We start from the raw sequence: 22,775 nt of genomic DNA, 5'->3' as shown, positions 1-22,775 counted from the left end.
GTTTTTTTTTTTTTTTTTTTTTTTTTTTTTTTTTTTTTTTAAGAGAAGAGTGAAAACTTCACCACCTGTGGTAAGTGATACCGCTATCAATCTCTTTCGCAAGCCTAATCTGTAACTAATGGAAATTACATATAGATTTTTAAAAAAAGTTAAAAGTCGAAATAATTTTGCCCTGTAATTGATGTTAACAAAATTGTCGAAAATTAATGAAAGAAAAAAGTCATTATTTTTTTAAAGATATTGATGAGGAGACTTCGTAGGTCTCTGAGATAAGTTGTCTGATAATAAAAACAGCAGTGAACACAACAGTATTTTCTTTAAGTGTGACATTTAATTTTTCTTTTAATTGTTCATTTTATTATTTTATACATAAAATTTAACATCAAGCATACATTTTGTTTTTTAGTAAATAACAATGATTTTTTTACACTACAGAAATGGAATTATTACGTTTATGTTCTTGTTAGTTCCAAAATCTCATTTAGACATTTTCATCGACCATGATGATGATGATGGTGATGTTTCCGATGAGCATGATGATCAACAATACTGCAACTTTCGACTTGCAACTTTTTTGCACATTCCTGTAAATATGTACACACAATTATTAGAACCATATACTTTTAAACTACGTAATTAACAGAATGATTATTAGTATTAAAAATGCAAAGACAAATATTATTAAAATTACTAAAAGATATAAATTAAAAAAGTAAATTTGTTGTTTATATTTTTTGGGTATTAATATTCTCAGTTTTCTTTCTATTTTATTTTTTAAATTTTGTTATTGAAAAACTAAAACATCATCCTGATACTTGGCCCAAAAATTCTCTTATTTTCTTGGAAAAATTTTCACTTATAGAATACTCCATTGCCTCACTTGTCATCATCTATTTAATATTGGTAGAAAATTTATAATTATTCACCATGTAAACATTCCTCCTTCGAATCGATTAGTTTTAAAATTAGAACAAAAATAATTGTATCATTTTATCTTCTAATATTTATTCATTTTACTCAACAGTGCACTTAAAAAAAATTAGATTTTTCTTACACAGAGACAAAGAAATTCACCATCCCTTTTTCGAGTTTGTAACAAAGAATTAAAATATCAAGCGAGTGAGCTGTCATAGCCATGAAAGTGTAAACCATGAAAGTTTAAAAAACGTTCCTCCCTTTAATTCTTTTCATAGGTGTATTTAGAATGATTTCAACGCCACAATTACGGTTTTATCTTGCTTTGATATAAACAAACTTAGACTTACGAATAAATATTAATGTTCATCATAGTTCCATTGAAAAACATTATTAGTTAATAAGATTCAAGGCAAAAGAAAAGTTCGGCATAAAGTTCTAGTGATACTTATGTTGGTAGAATGTTCCGCATCGACCAATTTTAATTTATATCTTTAGAGTCCTTGTCAAAAAATAAACAGTTTTTTTGGATTTCAAATTAGTAACTAAGTGAGAAAAGAACAAAGGTGATAATAAAATCTGTCAAATCACTAGTGTGGAAAGTGTGATGAAAACATTGAAACATGTTAGACAGCATAAAGAAGCTCGGAGGTGTTTCTAAAAATCGGTTTCTAAAAAATTTTCAGCCTCTCCTTCCTCGATAGTGATCATTTAGATTTAAATATCGTTTTTTATCATTCACACATTAATTTGCGACTTCTAATATGGATACATGACTTTATTTTTGACAAGGGTACTATAATTATATATTAAGCACAGACTTTATGGTGCACCTTGCATACGCATAATTTTTTGTCATCAATTTGTTAAAATATATTTGTTACTTTTTTCAGTATAATATAAACAATTTTAAATAATTAAAACTTACTTCAAATTTTATCATAATCTTCTTTTCTTCCGGAGTAAGCTGTAAATAGATAACATGGAAAAATATATAAATCATTCGATGGTATTAAGTAGCACTTTTAAAAATCTCAATATCAAACTAAATGTTTTAAAAAATAGATATTAAATTAAATTTGTTTAAGTACTTTTTTATCACTTGTCATATTTTCCATTCAAACTTCATTTAAAATAATTTTTTTCAAAAACTTCTGTTGTTAGATATTTAAAACTAATTTAAAGACAGTTTAAAAAACTTAGCAAAGTTAAAAACGTGTTAATAAAAGGTTAAAAAATAAATTTTACTTACTCAAATCTTACTATTTTAAAAAAATATTTACTGAAATTAAACTTTCAAAAAGTATTATTATAATCACTTATTTATGTGATTCGTGCTAAAAATATTGTCAAAAAATCCAAGTACGTTAAAAGAAAAGAGATTCAATCACAAATCTTCTAGGTAAATTGGGAATTATTACTTAATAAATTGCTTTAAGATTACCTTACAAAATTTTACTTAAATTGAGTAAGTTTTATAAGTTTTGAATCTATATAGTATATCTTTATTATTATTTTGAATCTGTAGGTTTTCATACTATAGCTATCTATAGTTTTTTATAGTTTTGTCATGTTTCGAGTAAAAGTTTTTAGGTAAGTATGAAAAACGTTAGTTATTATATATTTTGTTTATGAATGTATCATGCCTAGGCATCCTTTAGAAAGACAAATGCTTCTTCTTTCTATAGAATACTTTATTTGTGTGTGCTTCATATCTTCTGACATTATATGAAAAACAAGAATTTGATATTTTGCCTTATCATTTATGCTTGTAAATTTTTTATTAATTATTCTATAGAATGTGAGAAACATTGATCGTTTCATACTTAGCCAATCGATTACAGGCATTCTATAAGTCAAATATTGACTGTAACCTATACGTAAATGCTTATAAATAAGCAAGATTTAATTTTTATATTAATAATTTAATAAAAAACTTTCTTTAATAAATAAAAAATTTTAGCAGTTAATTATATTCATGGTCCAAATCTGAAATATTTTCGTTAAAAAAATAAGTAGCGAAATTTAAGCAAAATTTAATCTAAATAGCCGCCCCCCCCCCCAAAAAAAAAGAATGCGAAAAGAATTTATTTTTGACTTAAAAATTAATTTCAGTAATTAATGAGCTTATCAGACAAGTAAAATAATTATAATAACTATCCTAAATTACCTGCATACTAAAACTGAGTTGTAAACTAAATTATTCACTTAATAGTTTTATCTGAAAATGAAATGTACTAAGAGAATAAAAATTATCTCAATTTGCACTTACCACGTGCAAAACTTCAACAATACAATCAAAAATCTGAAAGAAAAAAAATATGAACATTATATTTTATGCGATACAATTTAAAGTATATAACTTTATTTTTTTATAAAAAAAATATATAACTCTTTATAACTATGTACATTTTATTCTATAAAGCTAAAACTCTTTCACCCTTGATGAATGCTTGCACAGATCTTGATGCATGTATTTTTGTCAAGTTATAGTCTCGGCCCTCCTCTTTTACTTTTTCCATCAGGTACCCCAGTAAGTGCGACGTTAGCAGGGCTATCCCTTTTTAAACGAAGAGTATGATGTCCAGTCCATCTTCATCTTCAATTCAAAATTTCCTCAGGAATGGGTAATAATTTAGACTTTGTTAGTAGAACTTTAGTTCAAAAATAAATATCTTTTTGTCTTTTTGGGTTAAGTAATTTTCTAAGAAGATTAAATTTCATCTATGTAAGCATGGTGTCCACATTTCTTTTTTAGGATTAGTTTGCATCATATGTTCATAACAATTATTCATCACATCTAAGGATGAGATAGAGTATTTTCAAATGTTTTTTCTTTCTTTTTATATTCATCAATAGCATTCATGAAAAAGTTGGTTTGATACTAGCCATTTTTTCCTTATCTAGTTTAAGAGTATGCTGTCTCTCTCTCTCAAAAAAAAAGAAAAAAAAGAAAAAGAAAAAAAAAAGCTGAGTTTGTATTTGTATTTTATTTACACGTTAATTTTTATTCAGCAAAAATTTTAGTAAATCAGTAAATAAAACTGTAAGAATATCTTGAAACATTGAACCAAACATATACTTTTTATCTTGATCGTTTTTTAAATATTTAGTTTTTGCTTTCCAAACTTTTATAAAAGACAAATTTTTGAACTTTTTTCAAATAAAACAAAACGTTTCAACATAGAATTTTGCAAAAACTTTTAGTTTTTCAGCATCTACTATTAATAGAAAAAAATATTATTGAAAAACTTCCCTTTGATGAAAACTTTTTAAATAGTAAGGATTATATCTTACCTTTGATGGAATAACGAGATCCTTGAAGAGAGGTTTATGTGTTGAGCATCTCACAACTTCATGTCCTACATGTTCTTTTTGACACTTTTGATGAGCTGCAAATACCTGAAAAAACAAATAACAACGTTTAATCGATTAACGTAATAAATAACAACGATTAATCTCTGTGAATTGATTGGAAAAAGAAACTAGAATATCGCTCTTTTTCAAAACAACTATTTTCTCAGTCAGTTTATACTATGCCTTCTTTAGATACATTACTAGACGCAGTATATCTTTACAACAATGAGCTCTTGAAGGCATTTTGACACTGACTACATAGATTAGTTCACATATTGTTTTTAAATACGTGGAACCAAGGTCCTTATAACATTACTTATCATGCGCCTTTTTCGTATAGCTTACCTCAACGACTTTTCGAAACATTTCGCAATTGGGCATTAGCAACTTGAAAAGAAGTGATTGTGCCAACCCAAGTGATTTAAATTAGATTTAATTGGATACCTGTAAGAAACGTCATGCGCTTGTCGAATCAATGCTGTACTTGCTTGCAGTGCTGTTATAATATCGAATTAGAGGGTATTGAGCCCTGGCGGCTCAGAGGATAGAGCGCTCGCCTTCCAACGAGGTGAACCGGGTTCGAATTCCAGCGATGACTGGTCGGTACGATTTCTGCACCCGGCTCGCACTGATCACAGTGCTCATGTAAAATATCACGGGTTAGAGTCGTCCCCTAACGCCAATGCGGGTTAGTTTAATCAAAAAGTCCTCCACGAGTGCAAATTTCTCCAAATACTAAATCCAGAAGTTTCCTTGTCTTCTGCATCGGGTTACAAGGCAACGGAGTTGAGTAGTTGTAAATCCAAAAATTGAGTCGGTTGTTCAACGACGATTGTAAAATAAAATATAATTTGAGGGTATAAGGGAAGAATAACCTCACGAGATTTGTTACATACTGTAACGAATTTTGATAACAAGAAAATTTCATCTTGGCAGTTTGTTTTTATATAATATTTATAGAAACAGGAAAGGCTCCTAAATTATGTGTGAATTTTTTTTTTTATCCTGCATTAACCAAAAGTAATTTAAATTGCACTGGCACTACTTTAAAAGCTTCGCAAGAAAATAATAAAGTTTATTTAAAATCGATTCGTAAAAAAGCTTTAATTAAAATAAATTCGAAGAAAGCTTTTTATAACTGGGACTTTCAAAACCGAGACTCCAAAAAAGCTCTTTATTTGACTTACTCTTGGAGGCAATTCTTTTTCACATATTCCATAGGCTCGACACAAGAATGGATCTCGACCTAAAAATAAAAAAGAAGCTTAGTTTTAACTCTGGTAGCTGAAAATACTTTAAAATGCATCCTTTTGTTTCTTAAAAACATTTATATAAATCTTTATTGAATTACATTTGTCATATATAAATTCAATTTTCTTTTTAAATTGCGTTCATTAATATTTTTGAATAATTATTTTCTATTTTTTTTTTAATTATTTCAACTTCATAACCTTTTGCATCAGGGCTCGAAGAAAGTCAGAAATTTTACCCGTCCCCGAGGACGGCTTGTCCAACAATGTACCCGTCCTCCTTTGAAACTAACCCGTAGCTTCTAAATAAATAAAAATATAATTTTCTCTTATTTATTACAAACATTTATATAAATTGCACAATGAATTAGTAGTTACTAGGATTACAAATACTAGGTTACTAATAGTAAAACCTAGTATTTCTTTTATGAAATAATTTATTTCTTTTATGAAATAATTTAAATGACAAAGGTCAAGTTATCTGGAATGTCAATTTATCCGAGGGTACTTCGTTTTTTAAATGAAACAAATATGACGTTTGCCAGTTCCACAATCAAGTCAATGATTTACAGAGGTTTCTGCACAGAAATCTGAAAGGGGTTTTCCATTTAGGTGGATGTTTATAATTGCGTTTAACGCTTCTTGTTTAAGACCAGTACGTAATGTGTTTTTTTGTAAGCTCATTGCTGAAAAGCCTCTTTCAACCACTGCAGTACTCCCAGACAGAGAAAACATCAATTCCACCAAGCTCAGTATGTTGCTGTATTTCTAGATTAGAGGGTCATTTTAGAAGTGAGGCGCTAGACTCTTGTAAGATAACAAAAATTGAAAATATATCACGAATATTAATGGGAAAATGGCCGTCCGCGCGGACGTCGGTTTCGAGATATTTGTTGTCCGCAGGGAATTTTTGACCGCCGAGGACGGGCGGAAGGGTGGTTTTTCGAGCCCTGTTTTGCATCTAACAAAAGTTTGTGTGTATCTATTTTTAAGACAATTTTGTTTAGCATATTAGTATGTTTGCTGAATTTACGTTCGCATTTTCTACATTAGATAAAACTTAGTGGGTGTTATTTTTTACGATTAAATCAATACACATTTTAACAATTAGAGGATTTGAAAATTATAATAACATTCCCGTTACTGTAAGAAAAACATGATAATCATAAAAAAATAAAATTTATAATTTTATTTCAATATCTGTATATGCATCTTTAACGCTAAGCATATCTTTAAATATTTCACTATACATCATAAATTAAATAATATCAACAAATGAGAAACGAAAAATTCAAAAGTTAATGAAGCTAGAGATAAAAAGAATAAAATGTATAGTTGGTTAATACTTTTAAATATTTCAAAACTTCCATTGATTTTTTTTTCTTAAAAATTACTTTTATTGATTTGAAACTGAAGAAAAAATAAAATTGATTGGTAGTTGATTTCTTTTTTCTTTCTTTGCTATCCGTTAAATGCCACCGTAATTTCACCTGTGTGAAAATTGTATTTTTTCAAAATACTCTAGAAATACTGATTCTTTAGATTAGAAAATGGTGTCTTTACTTCTAAAGTTGTTGTTCCCCAAAGATGTTACGCTGAACCCTAGATATCCAAGAAAAGGTCACAAAGGTTTCGAAAGTTAAGACTTTTTTTGTACCAGCAACGACTAATAAAACATGTCATGATATTTATATCCAACCAATTATCAATAATTTATATTTTGGTTATTTTAAGGAAATTATTTGAGAAAAACGCCAATAAAAAAACAAAGTAAAAATTCATAAGAAAATTTCAACATTATATTGAATAAGGTATGAAGAAGATATGCATTTGTAAAAAAAATTTATCACTTTTTCTCATCAAACTTTTTTAAGTAGCGAAATAAATATGTTTCCCTAATAACCAATGTCAACATTCATAATAATTTTTTTTTCAAAAACCGTAATTCAGAATTTTTTTTAAAATTCATTTTCAACTTGTATTTGCTTTCGCAAAAAATGTGCTATTTCCTTTTCATTGGTATTATACTTTAAATAATATCTTAAAAACAACCAAAATATTTAGTAAATAATGAATGATTAATTGAATCTGACAATAATTACTACTTTCAAAAAATGTTTAAAAAAATTTTTTTTAAAAAAGTCCGACCTATCGGAATTTGTTTAACTCTTTCACGGAACACTAGGGTTCCGCGGACCACCATCAAGGAACAGAAGCCATATATAACTAAAAACTTTCAAGATTACAAATAGTACTTACTTTTAGAAATGCAATCTATAATGCTCAAAAACTCAGCTTTTCTAAGTGACACCAAGTAAGTTTTCTCTACAGCTATTCCAGAACATATATCTAATACCAAAAGAAGAGCTAAACTTCCAAACAAAAGTAATTTCATGATTGTAGATCAGTGAGTATCTATCAACAATGCGAATTGGTTTTTTGTCGTAGCACCTAATTCACCAAATCCTTTTATAGTATGCTTCCAACAAAGACTATTTCATTGCCAAACAAAGTAAATCACCTTTCCGAGAACAAAAATATTGCAGTGCGAAGTTTCAATGCTTGATGGTGCAATTTTCACTTTTTAAGAAGTTCATTATCGAAGGTTGCAAGCTTAACTTGATTTGCTATTCGGTGACTTTTCAATGGCGATTAGTTTTTTAACTGATTAGTCATTGATCATCTGTCATTTAAGATGGTCTGAAAACTTATGATGCATGAAAAATCGTCATTTTCTTTCTCTAGTTGTTGAAAAGTGACACTTTTCACTGAAATAACCAACGAAGTGTGAAGAAGGATCTTGTTTTAACAGAAATGAGTTTTGTTTTTGCTTAAAAATTAATCGTTTTCTGACTTTCTAATTTTAAACAGGAATATTGAGATTATTATCCAAGTGCGTTGTAAAAAATAATTCATCGCAAAATATAATATTTTAAATCGTTCATGTATTTACAAAAAAAGATTTTTTTTTATTGTAAATTCTTAAATTTTCATGATAAAAATGCTTTAAGTAAAATATAATTGTTCCAATTTTAGTACTATGATCGTCTCCGCTATTTTTTAGCTGTAATAAATGTTAAGTAAAGCAAATTTTTCAAAACCTGCACCAAAATTTTTATAAAAAAATTAAATTCTCTTCAGCTGTGCTCAAAATTTCGCCAAAATAAACATTTTTCAAATTTTTTTCACATTTTCTAGAAACAGGCAATTATAGAACCAAATTCTATTGAATCAATTATTCTTTAAAAAAAATTTTTTCCACATTTTCTCAGAAACAGACATTTTGAAAACCAAATTCTATTTAATCAATTATTTTTAAAAATTTTTTTCCACATTTCCTCTCCTCAGAAATGGAAATTTTGAAAACAAAGTTCCGCCGAAACAAACATGTTTCAAATTTTTCTTCCACATTTCCTCCAAAATCGAAATTTTGAAAACCAAAACATTTTCCAAATTTTTTCCCCTCATTTTCTCCAAAAGAGAAATTTTGATAAAAAAAAAAATACATTTGACTCATGTTAAAAATAAAAAAAAATTTTAAAGCACATTTTCCAAATTTCTTTCCTCATTTTCTCTAAAACAGAAATTTTGATAAAAAAAATACATTTGACTCATGTTAAAAAATAATAAATTTTAAAGAAAAAGGGGAAAAACTGCGAATTAGGTTTTGTTTACATCATTCGTAAATTTATAAACTAACGTTTCAAAATTCTCTCTTATTAAAATATCAGGTATAGTTAAACGATTGTTCTAAAAGGTTTTAATTTCTCCAAACGTTTACAATTGTTGTTCTAAATATTGCTTCGAAACAATGAAAATTGTTCAAAACATTGAACAGCCATTTACATTGTTACAATCTTAATAATAAAAAATTAGCAAGACAAAATTTAAAATGGAGAACTCAAATAAAGTTTAAACAAAATTAAATATATTACTTTTTAAGTTTTAAACAAGATCAAAACTATGCAAATCGTGATTACTAAATATTTTGCTGCTAGAACAAGTATTGCATAGAATGCTAATTTGCCTTTAATGTGTAGAATTATAATATAATGTATGGTTTAATAATACATAGAGCTACATATATATGTATTTTGATGTTAAAACTACAATCATCAAAGCAAAAATGTATTTGAATTAATATTTTTGAATTAAATGAATTCAAAAAATTATTATTATTTTTTTTTAAATTTAAAGAATACTATAAAAGGTATACTGTTATCACATAACTCAATAATCAAGATATTAAGGTTAAGATATTTAGGCATTAACGTATACTTAAATGAATGCTAAACAGATTTCTAAGCAGCATACTGCTTAGGAAACAAATTTTTATTTGAATTACTATTTATAATAGCTGCTTATCAGGGCAGTCAAGATACATATTTTTCAGATCAGCTGAAAAACAACTATCATGAGCTAATTAAAACATTTTCACTTATTTGTTCTAAATCACAATTTAATAAGTTCAATACTATAGATTAGGTATACTTAGTTGAAAGTATATGAAGTATTTCAACACTAATCTAAAACATACGTGCTATACACTATACAACAGTTTCAATTATGAATTATATTAGAATTTTGAATAGTAAGTTTAAAAACTATTAAACGTGTCTCCAAAAGGTAAATAATCTTGTTCCTAATAAGGAAAGTAGGAAAGTTTAGCTGTATTTTCACAGTTATTTACATCGTTAATCAAAATTATATTGATTAGAATATGCAAGGTATTAAAAGCTCTATTTACTTTCAATAATCAGCGATGTTTTTATTTTAAAGCTGTTTTTACCTGATTTTGTCTTTCTAACTTCAGCAAATGACTCTTTGTTATTAATACTCACGAAACAATTTGTGCAAATTCAAAAGCTTTCTGATTTAAAAAAAAAAATGTATTAACAATCCTTCAAAAATAACTACAAAATTGTCATGTTATTCCAAGGATAGCTGCATTTCTACTCGAAGCAGAAGTTTTGAAACATATTTAGTTGACAACTATTAAATGATTATTGAGTTCTTACCAATCATTGGAAACGGAAGGAATTAGTAGGTTAGCTCCTATTTGAGGATTTTTCATTGAATAGAAAAGGAAAACAGTGACTTAATAAGAAAATGAGAAAGAAAAGTTATCACTATTATAATAATACGTGTTAAATTAATAAAATACTTATAATAGAATCCAGTTTTGGACACGTGTTTTCAAAATTGCTGTTCTTAGAAAGAAAAATCAAGATGAAATTCTCATGCTTTGGAAAATGTGATATCATTCACGAAAGCTGTAATAAAAGACGTTTCAAAAATAGTTTTAACTACTGAAATTTTGTCCTCTGCTGCAAGAAGCAGTTTTACACTTCAACAGAATGAACACAGCAACTTACCATTTATTTTCACATGAATGCAGCGAAAGTGGAGATAATCATGAAAATTGGGTTAGTAAATTCGAATTATAAAATTGACATAATTATAATGAATAAATTAGAATTATTAATATAAAACTATAATATTAACATAAAATTTTAAATGCTTTTCAATAATTCAATTACTTCATCTACACGTTATGAAGATCATTGACCAAATTGAAACAACAACACCCCATAAGTTATCAGGACACCACCCAAAGAGAGGACAAAACCTCTCGTTATAACGAACATTCCCCATCCGGACATATTTGTATTCGAACATTTTATGTTGTCGAACAATATCATGAAGCTTAGTAATGTTTCACTCGGTAAGTTCTTCTTCAAAATAATTTCTGAAATGCACACAACACGGTGTTTCAACTTCTCCCCAGCGCTTGAAACTAAAATACCACTGCAGGTAAGTGAAGTGAAAATAATAACTGAGAAAAGGAAAACAAAAGCATTTTCTGCCAGGAAAAAGGGCCTCCCCAAAAAATTTTCTGCAGCAAGGAACGAACTTAGAGTGTAGAAGAAACAGCTTATGCAGGCCACGTAAGCGAAGAATGTTACGAATGACAGTGCATTGTCAGCTGCATCTATACCATACATAATTCTTCGAAATGTAACGAAATCTTCGGCGAATCCTTCTTTCGTTGATTTTACTTTGATGCTTTCAACAAGAGTTTTACTATAAGTTCGAACAAGGCGGTGGAGGATAATGTGAACATTACAGCAAGCAAGTATACAAGCTGTCATCGTAAATATTGAAATGAAATAGGTCAGAGCGTGTGCTAAAACTAAAATATGCATTGAAGAAGTGTTGCAAGTATCCTGCAAAGGATATCCAAATATGGTGAGATCAGTCAAATTGCTCCTATGAGTCTCGATGATTATTCTACCTGTTGATACTCCAAACAAGCATAAGTCTAGTATGGTTATAACAACGCATTCAAAATATATTTTAACTTTCAGGCTGTCATAGGCATCAGATGAAACTTCGGTGTACAGTTGAGAAAGCGTTTTAATCACTTGTGGTATTTTACTCTTCCCAGCTATCATATTGCACCTTATTAAAAATCCCGACAAGTACTTGATAAAGTATGTTAAAGTCATTGCTTTAGATGCTGAAAAGTTGTGCTCAAACGCCAATGTGAGCACTAAGGAAGCAAAACAAATCAAGTTAAAAGCTATATCGTAGCATTTCTTGATTGGATTTGTTTGAGCGACACGTCCATCTGAGTTATCATCAGACTGATCAGAAAATGAAATTCCGAATATAGAGGCAATTGCAAACACGGGTGCAAAGTCACTATGCATGTGTTTCCAACATATTTTTGTATTCGAATCTTGGCATGATAATTGTGGGAAATGGAGGTATAATTTGCGTCTTGCATCTTTCAAAGTCGGAATTTGATTGTTAATAAAGGAGAGCTTTCCCGGCTCAACAAAACTACTTTCCTTCATTTTTCCTGCTAAATCAGGTTTATAGGAAGCAATATATCTTCAGACTTATAAAAAAAGTTATTCAAAGAATTTTACTAAAACTCTAGTACAACTATCTTACTTCAAAACTGGTTCGACAATTTATATTTTTATCTCGTTTTGCTGAGGAATAACTCTAAAATGTTTTGTATGAAAGATTCCATGATTCAAAATTCTGAGCAACAATCGTAAATTATATGGACATCTCTTATTTTTAGTTATCAGATAAAACATATTCTATCTTACTCTAGTATATATACGTCATGCTTTATAAAACCCTTCTCCTTTACAAACGACAGATCATACACAAAATAATTTATTCTTAGTTCATCATAATTCTTGCGTGTAAAGTTGAAACACAACGCAGGCTAAGAAACTTATGAAAGATCCAAGAAATTGTAACATTTATGTCTTTAAACTGTGAGACAAGCATGTGAAATTCAACTTTTTGCTTTAAAAGAGCGTTCTTTCATCCATCTTTTATATATGTGAGTGTCCATTAACAGATGTCACTTTTGTATCTAAAAGTAGTGCTCTCAGTTCATCGATTTCATCGCCCCTCGCGTTGACATCAGCAAATCAACACCTCAACTCAGACTTTGCACAGAGAAAAACACCCATTAACGAGAAGTGGATTCTCAGTAAGAGTCTTTCCGCAATTAATTGGTAAATATTTGATTAAAAGCTCTTTTTAGACGGGTTCATCGTTCCAGTGGTTATAAGAAATGACCACGCACTAGTTGACTTTTTATGACAGGTCAATTTCTCTTTACGTACAGGCGTGGTCAAAGTTAGTTTATTGTTATTCACCTCTCGATATTTATTTCAAAAGGCTATTAGTAAAAGTTTGTTTTCCCACCGGAACATGCACACAATCAATTTTCATCTTTATCCACATAAGCTCCGTTCCCTGACGTGTAATTAACGGATATTTCTTTACAAAAGGTTTCACAAATTTCCGAAAGTTAATGGAAAATCTTTTATTTGCGTTTCTTTATGCTATGGAAACCACTATTGGCTGAATATTATTTAAACTACTTTAGTTTTAATTTTTATCAATTTTAATTCGAAAAACTTAAGACTCAAAGCGTACATTGCTTGATTTTTGCCTAACGGGTCTGACTCCCATTATTTATGAAAAGCTTCAAAAGTGAGTAAAAAGTCATTAAAATTATTACTATATATATTTAGCCTTAATCTATAGCTTCTAAACTTTAACAGAGGAAAAAAAACATTAAACTTTAGTTTTCAAGAAATGCTTACAAAAAAACATAAAAGCAATTGCAAAAAGTAAGCAATGAACTTTTTTTTAATGTTATATTAATACTGTACTTATGAGTAAGGTAATTCAAAAATATTTAGACCCTGGTAATTAGATGGGTCTTCTGCCTTAACCGGTCTTTGGACACACAAACTAATTTGTGATTTAAACAAGTGAAAAAGAGATGGGATGAAAGGTAAATATTAAAAATTCGCTCATCAATAAGTAACTCCATTAAAATATAAATATCTATAATGGATACCACGAGTGTAATGGAGAAGTTACGCTTGGAAACGGCCGCTGTTTTTTCGATAAAATCCTATTTTTTCCATCAATTTTTCAGTATTCCGTTGAATGTAAAATGAATCTTGTTCATGCAGTAATAAGAACTAGATAATTGGCATGTTTTATCGCTAATGAAGCATTCGAAATTGAAAAGCAGAGCAGCATGTAAGTTGTCGTTCAAATATATTACGTAAGCACCAAACGAGAGGAGAGGTTTGTGATTTGCTTATTTTTGCTGACAAGGGCAGATGAGAAATATAAGCAATGCTTACGTAAGAAACTAAAATTCACTCATTTTTAAAACCTTCTTTAAATAAATAATGCAACAAAAAAATTACAAGTTGAATTCGAAGAAAGAAAAAAAAATTTAGAAAGAATTTCTTTGAAGAGTTTCGAACACAAAAGATTCCTGAAGAATATTTTACTCAAACTTTTATAAGGTGAACTAAAAAATGAATTTTGTTTTTTGAATTTAATCCATTTCTTACTTGAATTTAATTCTAAATTATCTTACTACTGTAAAAAGTAATCAAAGCAAAACCAAGAGAAGAGTTGTCATAATTTTCTTACGTAAGTATGGAAGAGGAGTTCGTAATTAGCTTATTTTTGCAGACAAGGGGGAGTCCACAATCGTCAAAATATATGCTTACGTAATATTTGAATGTCCCCTAAGTACATAGTTTCGAAAACGCCATTCATTCAACACCTCTTAGAAGAGAGAAATCCTCCTCTCGGATAAATTTAGTAGTACGACTAACGAACATAACCTGCGCAGTGGGGTAGCGAATAAGAAATATTTCACGACGTCCGGACTAATTAAGAATCGGATTTCGAATTTATGGTAACCCGTGAGAAGGTTTTCACTCTTCTATGAGAAGTTAATGCAAGTCTGAAGAGAGCAAAACATGCTGAAATCATTTATAACGTTATAAATTATTATTATTATTATTTTTTTTTTTGAATTTTGGAGAGCGCATCCTTAGAGTTCAAAGGGTAAAGAAATGAATCACATGCATCACAGAATGTGCGACACAATACGAAGTAATAAATGTCAAGTATTTTTACTCGATAATAATATCAAACGATTAACTTATAACATCACAACAGTTCAAATTCGGAACGGATTTTTTCTCTCTTGTGTTTTTTATATATTTAAAAATTTCTATATAAATGTTAAGATTTATATCAGGCGACCATTTAATCTTCGTTATTCTTATTTTTTTGTAATTTCATTTTTTAGATTCATATTTTTTTGTTTCTTTTGTCAACAAGTCTGATTGAATGAAGATATCGAGATAGATAATTTTTTCTACCACAATTTGTAGCAATTTTTAAAGCAAACAAATTTGAGAATAACGCATTAAAAATTGCAATATTTTTCAAACAAATTAGAATTTAAAAGAAAAAACTTGCGCTAAGTTCTTAAATAAAAATGAAAAGTTCAGCATGTCAAATTTTAACTCTGTAGATGAAATTATCCGGTTGTAGATCATTTCGCGTGATTTTTTTACTACAAATTTAGCAGTTGATAATTTTCGTGTTAGCAATCGAATCTTAATTTCATATTTCAACGTATTTCTTGTTTATTTTTCTACATACGACTTTAGAAATTTCAAGTTTCTAAGCCTTATAGTTTTTGAGCCGCTAAACAAAACGTAACGTTAAACCAAAACAGAGGCAAATACGCGATTTTTTTTTTCAATACAGAGAAAATTCAATTACTTAAACAAACTTAATAAATTTTATTTTAATTATTTTATTATCACATACAAGATAAATTTTAATTTATGGCATCTTTTTACATATTGTTAGACATTTTTATAGTGTATTGTGTGTTTATTCATATTTTGATCATGAAATATTGTCCACTAAAATCAAATGAAAAGATAATCATATGCCACAAAATTATCCAAAAGGCTATTTGAAAACAATTTTTTACCTTTTCAAGTTTTACTTTACGTACAGAAATCGATATAAATTAGGAATCGATTACAACGATATACATATCCACCTTTAGACCGCATGCATAAAATTATAAAAAAAATAAAACCTCATTGTAAAGGGCTTGGAAGAACATTTTTCAAGATCAGAATACTAATACCTTACCTATATATACTATTACCTTAAGCCCTAAGTTTATTTTAGCCACACCTATCGAATCTTTCATTTTAAACTATTATTATTACCTTTCTTTGAGAATATTTACGAGTTACGTGTAGCATTAAGATGTATAATTGGATTTCAAAAGAAATGTTCTTTATCATTTTCAATTTTCCGAACTCTTAGACATTATTCCCATAATATATGAAATTGCTAAGAAAATTGTCCTTGTAATGCAAAACGTCTACATTCGAACAAAACCCTAAGTGACTGGAACGATACGTGACCAGAATTTATGATAAGTAATAAGTTTTTGAAATGAACAGTCAATCGCCAGATTTGCCGTACTTTTCAGAACAATAAATTCATGCCTCAAAATAAAAAATAGTTTAACACGCTATAAGTAAAAAAAAATTTTTTTTCCATATCCAGCGTAGCCACTTTCAAGACAAAACCAAATTCCCTGAGATTCAGAAAATTTTCTCAAATTATGATTCAAATTAACATAATTTTAGTATTAATTTAAAAATTTACAAAATAATATGTATTTAAAATTGCATTCAAGTTTTTTTAAACTTTAAATTGTTTATTTTTCATTGTTTCACACTTAAAATTATTTTTATGATTTCTATTAATCAGGGATGAGATTGGCAAAAAGGCAAAAAAGCTGAATTTTCACGCGAGTAAATCTTATATGATTTATAGCAAAAATACCAGTAACATAATCTCATCCAGTTTCGCTGATGTTGTAATGCCTATATAAATCAATAATCGTTGATATAAAATCTGCCACCTTTACAGTAACTGATTCAAGAAAAAAAAATTTAAAATCGCGTGAATGCAAATAGCGATCTTGGATATAAAAATCGCGTGAATCTGAATCACGATATTGAATTTTGAAATCCCGTGAATATGAAACTCGATATTGGATTTCAAAAATACGAATCATGAGTAATTTCCAGATCACTTAAATACGAATCACGATGCATAGTCTCTGAATCACGTAAATACGAATCCAAAGCCTAATTTTTAAATTACATGTAAATACGAAAATCGATGTCGATATTAGAACCGCAAAAACGAATCACGACATTGGATTTTAAACTCACGTGAATACGAATGGCGACATAGAATTTCAAAAACACGTAAATACAAATCGCGATAATGGATTTTTAAATTTCGTAAATAAGAATTGAATTTGTGTGAATAAGAAATGCAACGCACTACTTTCGAATCAGGTAAATACGAATTATCTAGCGGGCGGGTAAAAATACTGAAAATCTTATTTTTGGAGCGTAAAAGCGGAGAAAATTGCTAAAATAAGTAAATATGCTGAAGGGTTTGGCAGCTATACGTAGTTTGAATTTTCTGTTTATCTCTGAAAATCGGAAATAAATATTCTGAAATCTCATCCCTGATTAATTTTATGCCATAAATGAGTAGGAATTAACAAATTAAAACATATTATTTTTCAAATTTAGAAATTAATATGTATTTAGAATTTAAATCTAAATGTAAAATAAATATTTTTTACCAAAATGTTAATTTTTAAAACAAGAATGTCAGTGTTCAAGAGGAAGTTCGGTACTGATGTGCATCCTATCCAATCAGGTTTAGGCAGCAAGCTATATTTATCGTCATCGTATGCTCTCAGAATAAAAATGTCATGTGCCCTTTTACAAGTGAGTTCAGTGCAGAATCTTAAACCTTGATATTTATCCATAGGTAGTTTCGGAATCGAAATTTAATTAAAATAGTTCCTTTTGCTTCAGTACACATTGTACATCATCAATTGGCGTTATTTTACGACCTCGTAACAATCGGCAGAACCCGACTTTGAGTTTCATCAAATTGTATTAACTAGAGTAATATTTGTAGGAGGTAATCTGACCATACGGCGCCAAGGGCAGACTTCACAGCAATGGAGACCAAATCAGTTACTAGACTTACCTAAAACATATTTGATAGCCTGGCAGAGAGAAGCTACTTTTTGATATATAGATCTAAATTCTCTTAATCCAGCTTTTTTTCCCGCTTCTTTTTTTGCAAGAAAACTTCGTTTGGGGGTACCTAACAAATGAGTCTTCTAGATATAATTCTTACCAGATATTCCCATTATGCTGGTCAATAAGATAATTCGATTGCTTCGCATGCTCCTTAATTCTTTTTATGCAACAGAATAACGTAAGTTCTTCTTCATAGCGAGGAAACATTCCAAAATCACAAATTCTGTCGAACTCAAAGAGAGTGTTCAACCAATACCTCCTAAAGAGGAATCAAGCCCCACAACGGGTTACTATAGGCGATGATGACGTAGTAGAGTTAGGCCCAGAGGGAAACCAGTCAGGGTAGCTATTTTTACGAAAAACTCCGAATCTGATCAAACGAGCCATTGGCGATATTCTGAAGTATTATAACCTGTGTCGGCATTCAGCCAATTGGCGAATATTTTTGATTTGAATTTGTAAACANTTTTGATAATATGTATTTAAAATTGCATACAAGTTTTTTCAAACTTTAAATTGTTTATTTTTTATTGTTTCACACTTAAAATTTTCATGACATTAAGCAAAAGCATTTTTTTATGATTTCTATTAATCAGGGATGAGATTGGCCAAAAGGCAAAAAAGCTGAATTTTCACGGGAGTAAATCTTATATGATTTATAGCAAAAATACCAGTAACATATTCTCATCCAGTTTCGCTGATGTTGTAATGCCTATATAAACCAATAATCGTTGATATAAAATCTGCCACCTTTATAGTAACTAATTCAAGAAAAAAAATTTAAAATCGCGTGAATGCAAATAGCGATCTTGGATATAAAAATCGCGTGAATCTGAATCATACGATATTGAACTTTGAAATCACGTGAATATGAAACTCGATATTGGATTTCAATAGAGCCCCTGAATTAGATTAGCACTGAATTAATCTTAGTATAGCAGCCTTAGATTTCAAAAATGTGAAAATACGAATCATGATGAGTAATTTCCAGATCACGTAAATACGAATCACGATGCAAAGTTTCTGAATCACGTGAATATGAATCCAAAGCCTAATTTTTAAATCACATGTAAATACGAAAATCGATGTTCGATATTAGAACCGCAAAAACGAATCACGACATTGGATTTTAAACTCACGTGAATACGAATGGCGACATAGAATTTTCAAAACACGTAAATACAAATCGCGATAATGGATTTTTAAATCTCGTGAATAAGAATTGCAATAGTGTGAATAAGAAATGCAACGCACAACTTTCAAATCAGGTAAATACGAAAATCGATGTTCAATATTAAAATGCAGCGACGTCTGGATTAAGAAAATAGAGTTATCTAGCGGGCGGGTAAAAATACTGAAAATCTTATTTTCGGCGCGTAAAAGCGGAGAAAATAGCTAAAATAAGTAGATATGATGAAGGGTTGGCAGCTATAAGTAGTTTGAATTTTCTGTTTATCTCTGAAAATCGGAAATAAATATTCTGAAATTCGCGAGACAAAAGCAAAAAAATCTCATCCCTGATTAATTTTATGCCATAAATGAGTAGGAATTAACAAATTAAAACATATTACTTTTCAAATTTAGAAATTAATATGCATTTAGAATTATCTCTGAACATAAAGCTCTGATCTCTGAACATAAGCTCTTCTTCATAGAGAGGAAACGTTCCAAAATCACACATTCTGTAGAACTCAAAGAGAGTGTTTAACGCACAAGCACCCAAATGTAAAAGTACATAATGCATACTAATCTCATCTAGGGATTTTTTTTTTTTAGATGTTTAGAGTTTGACAGCACTCTTACTTATCCTCTACGTGCCTTTGGGCACTTAAGGCCTCTAGCATATCCCTCCAACGCCTCCTGTCTCTAGCAATAGATTTTGCTTCATCCCAGCCAGATATTCCACATTCTTTTAATTCGCCCAAAAACATGCGCTGGATGGTAAGTCTGGGTCTTCCTCTTGTTCTTTTACCATCAGGGGCCCATGTAAGCGCAACAGATGTAATTTTTTCTCTGGGCATTCTAAGGATATGTCCGAGCCAGCTCCATCTTCGTTTTTTAATTTAATCTTCTATTGTTTTTATTTTAGCTTTCTTTAATAGATTTTGACTTGAAACTTTGTAAGGCCAGAAAACTTTAAAAATAAATCTTAAACATTTGTTTCGAAAGGTTTCTAATTTTTGTATTTCGATCTTAGCCTGTTTCCAGGTTTCTGCGCCATATAATAGTACTGCTCTAACAATAGCTTTGTAAACAACTATTTTTGTCTTTATTTCAATATTTGACTCTCTCCAAAATTTATGTAATCCCTTAAAACATGTTCTTGCTTTGATTATTCTCTGTCTAATATCTTCACTACTTCCACCTTCTTTATCTACAATAGAACCTAAATAGCTAAATGACTCTATGTCATCTATTTCGTGATTTTCGATTTTAATTTTGTCATTTTTCTTTAGATTTATTCTCATTACTTTAGTTTTCTTCTTGTTTATGAATAAACCTACACTATTTGAATTTGTCTGTTTTAAGCTGAAGGTCTGTTTGGATGAAAAAAGTACGATGTCGTCAGCAAAATCAAGGTCTTCTAAAGTAGTTGTGAAATTCCACCTTATTCCTCTTTTTTCACCTTTCAAGCTGTTTCGCATAATCCAGTCTATCACCAGTATAAATAAAAATCCTGATAAAACACATCCCTGTCTCATGCCAGTTTTTACCAAAAAGAATTCAGTTAATTCTCCATTTACTTCTATACATGCTTTGCTGTTATCATACATATCTTTGATTATGTTAATATATTTCTCTGGTATATTATAAAATGATAAAATTTCCCATAATTTTTCTCTCTTAACAGAATCAAAGGCTTTACTGAAATCAATAAAGTTTAAATATAAAGAGGTGTTAAATTCTAAGCTTTGCTCAATGATATTTCTAAGTGTGAAGAATTGCTGCATTGTTCCATTTCCACCGACAGCACTCTAGCATGGAGAAAAATGAATTGCGGATGGGAAGGCTAGATGGCTGCACATCAAAATCTGTGTTGAGGAATTTTCTCATATTTCAGTTGTTTTGACTGTAAACTAACACGTATAAGTAAGCGTTAGTAAAGCGCTTGAAGAAGGCATTGGCAATTTACGTGTCTGAGGTGATAGATCAAAAACTTGAAAATGAGTATAGAAGTACACTTATATTTATTTTTAATAAGGAATAGGAATTATTATATTTATTTTTTGGCAATACCCTTAAAACTGGTGCCGGCTATGAAATCATTTATGAAGATTTATACTTTACAATGAGAACAGTCTTACTACTAATAGCAGGTTGCCATCTCCACATTTGAATGTCCAAAGATTTGTGTCAGCTAGGTTTATCCTCGTCAGTCTATTGCGATTAATATTCATGTCATTCCAACGAAAACAGCACAGAAGAGGGCTTTTCTAAATACTTTCACAAGCGCAATTGAAAATTTTGCAATCGGGAGACAAAGCAGAGGCAGAAAGGATCTCAACTCAGAAACATCTTTATGTAAATTTCTTCGGTTGATTTCCGTGGATTCTGTATTTTTTTAAAAGTTTTATTAGCACCTCTTTCCTGCTATATTAATAAGCATCATTAAAAATAAAATAAGCTCAAATTTAAAATGTAGCCTGAATTAATAAGCATAATTAATATTAAAATATAGCAGTTTTTTTTATATGTAGAGATCAGTTTTATTTTCTCACTAATGCGTAACTTATACCTTAATTATCTAAAACGAGAAAAGCAATCTCACTTTCAAAGAATTGTGACCATGCATAAGCATTTCATATGATATAGATAAAGAAATTTAAATGCTGATATCAGAAATTTTCTAAGCTTTAAATTTTGGAGCAAATCATTATTTTGAATCAAAGAGTTTAACTTTTGATTAAAGAAATATAAAAAACGACTTCATAAAAAAAATTTGAACATTTTTTAATAAAAAGCTTTAAAAACTATAAAATCTTATAATACACACTGTTACCATAAAAGGAAAAACTCTTTTCTTCCTTACTATAACTGTTAATGCTTTAGAACTTTAGAGCGCACCTCTCGACTGAATTAGAAGTGTAAAGGTAAAAATAATCTTTTATCCATCATACAAATCAAATTCAAGGCTAATAAAATTATGTAAAAGTAATGTAGTGGAAGGAGTACTATAAATTAAAGGAAAATTCCATCTAACTTTTAGAGCTAATTTCTGCTCAACATGAATTTTTTTTTATCTGAAATGCACCACTTTTCATTCAATATGTAGCAAACTTTACTTCTAGATGGAAAATACTCAACTTCTTGATAGACCTATTTATACAACTACCCTAAAACATATTAAAATCTAGATATAATTGAATAAACAGTGAAATGTCAATAGAAACTAATTTGAAAAAATATCTTCTAGTTCAAGATGGCTATAATTAAATATGATGATCAAAATTAACATGTCATAGAAATAGTTTGGGTATGAGCAATATTCCTTAAAAATATTTCAGAGAAATTTCATCTAGCATTAAAATTCAAAACATTGTACGAGGGTTGCTATTTATATTTCTGGCCTAATAATGAAAAAACAAATATGTAGGATCGAAATTGGTTTTATTGTTTTTCAAAATATTCTCCATGATGATCAATACACTTTTGCATGCGTTTGAACCAATTTTCAAAGCACTTTTTCCAGTCCGATTGAGGTAACTCCAAAACATGCGTTTTG

The 22,775-nt window shown here is 29.3% G+C and overlaps 2 protein-coding genes across 3 annotated transcripts; both read right to left on the bottom strand.

The window, feature by feature from the left end:
* Window positions 1-311: 311 nt before the first annotated feature.
* Window positions 312-18,302, bottom strand: LOC107441703 (uncharacterized). 2 transcript variants are annotated; one of them, XM_043047190.2, is made up of 6 exons: window positions 18,150-18,302; window positions 5,460-5,518; window positions 4,213-4,317; window positions 3,188-3,220; window positions 1,844-1,882; window positions 312-584 (listed from the first exon to the last, which is right to left on the bottom strand). In XM_043047190.2, exons 1-6 carry the CDS (start codon window positions 18,196-18,198, stop codon window positions 492-494), a joined length of 378 nt encoding a protein of 125 aa, XP_042903124.1. In that variant the 5' UTR covers window positions 18,199-18,302; the 3' UTR covers window positions 312-491. The 2 variants fall into 2 exon arrangements, with proteins under 2 accessions (XP_042903124.1, XP_015910544.1); XM_016055058.4 differs by lacking the exon at window positions 18,150-18,302 and adding an exon at window positions 7,782-7,948.
* LOC139426002 (uncharacterized) lies at window positions 8,157-13,220 on the bottom strand. The gene is made up of 2 exons (XM_071183218.1): window positions 10,312-13,220; window positions 8,157-8,290 (listed from the first exon to the last, which is right to left on the bottom strand). The coding sequence occupies exon 1, from the start codon at window positions 12,380-12,382 to the stop codon at window positions 11,084-11,086; it is 1,299 nt and encodes a 432-aa protein (XP_071039319.1). The 5' UTR covers window positions 12,383-13,220; the 3' UTR covers window positions 8,157-8,290; window positions 10,312-11,083.
* Window positions 18,303-22,775: the final 4,473 nt, after the last annotated feature.

The sequence above is a fragment of the Parasteatoda tepidariorum genome, chromosome 7 (assembly GCF_043381705.1).
Source record: "Parasteatoda tepidariorum isolate YZ-2023 chromosome 7, CAS_Ptep_4.0, whole genome shotgun sequence".
In the NCBI taxonomy this organism is placed as follows: domain Eukaryota; kingdom Metazoa; phylum Arthropoda; class Arachnida; order Araneae; family Theridiidae; genus Parasteatoda; species Parasteatoda tepidariorum.
The sequence above is the reverse complement of the archived record's forward strand: the minus strand, read 5'-3'. Positions and strand labels throughout refer to the sequence as shown.

What these genes read in the sequence shown, in the direction of transcription:
- LOC107441703 (XM_016055058.4), bottom strand. Translation starts at nt 7,917, where the DNA reads ATGAAATTACTTTTGTTTGGAAGTTTAGCTCTTCTTTTGGTATTAGAT. An exon ending in TATAGATTGCATTTCTAAAA is followed by an intron (nt 5,519 to 7,781) that starts GTAAGTACTATT and finishes TTTTATTTTTAG; the next exon opens with GTCGAGATCCATTCTTGTGT. An exon ending in AGATTATGATAAAATTTGAA is followed by an intron (nt 585 to 1,843) that starts GTAAGTTTTAAT and finishes ACATATTTACAG; the next exon opens with GAATGTGCAAAAAAGTTGCA.
- LOC139426002 (XM_071183218.1), bottom strand. Translation starts at nt 12,382, where the DNA reads ATGAAGGAAAGTAGTTTTGTTGAGCCGGGAAAGCTCTCCTTTATTAAC.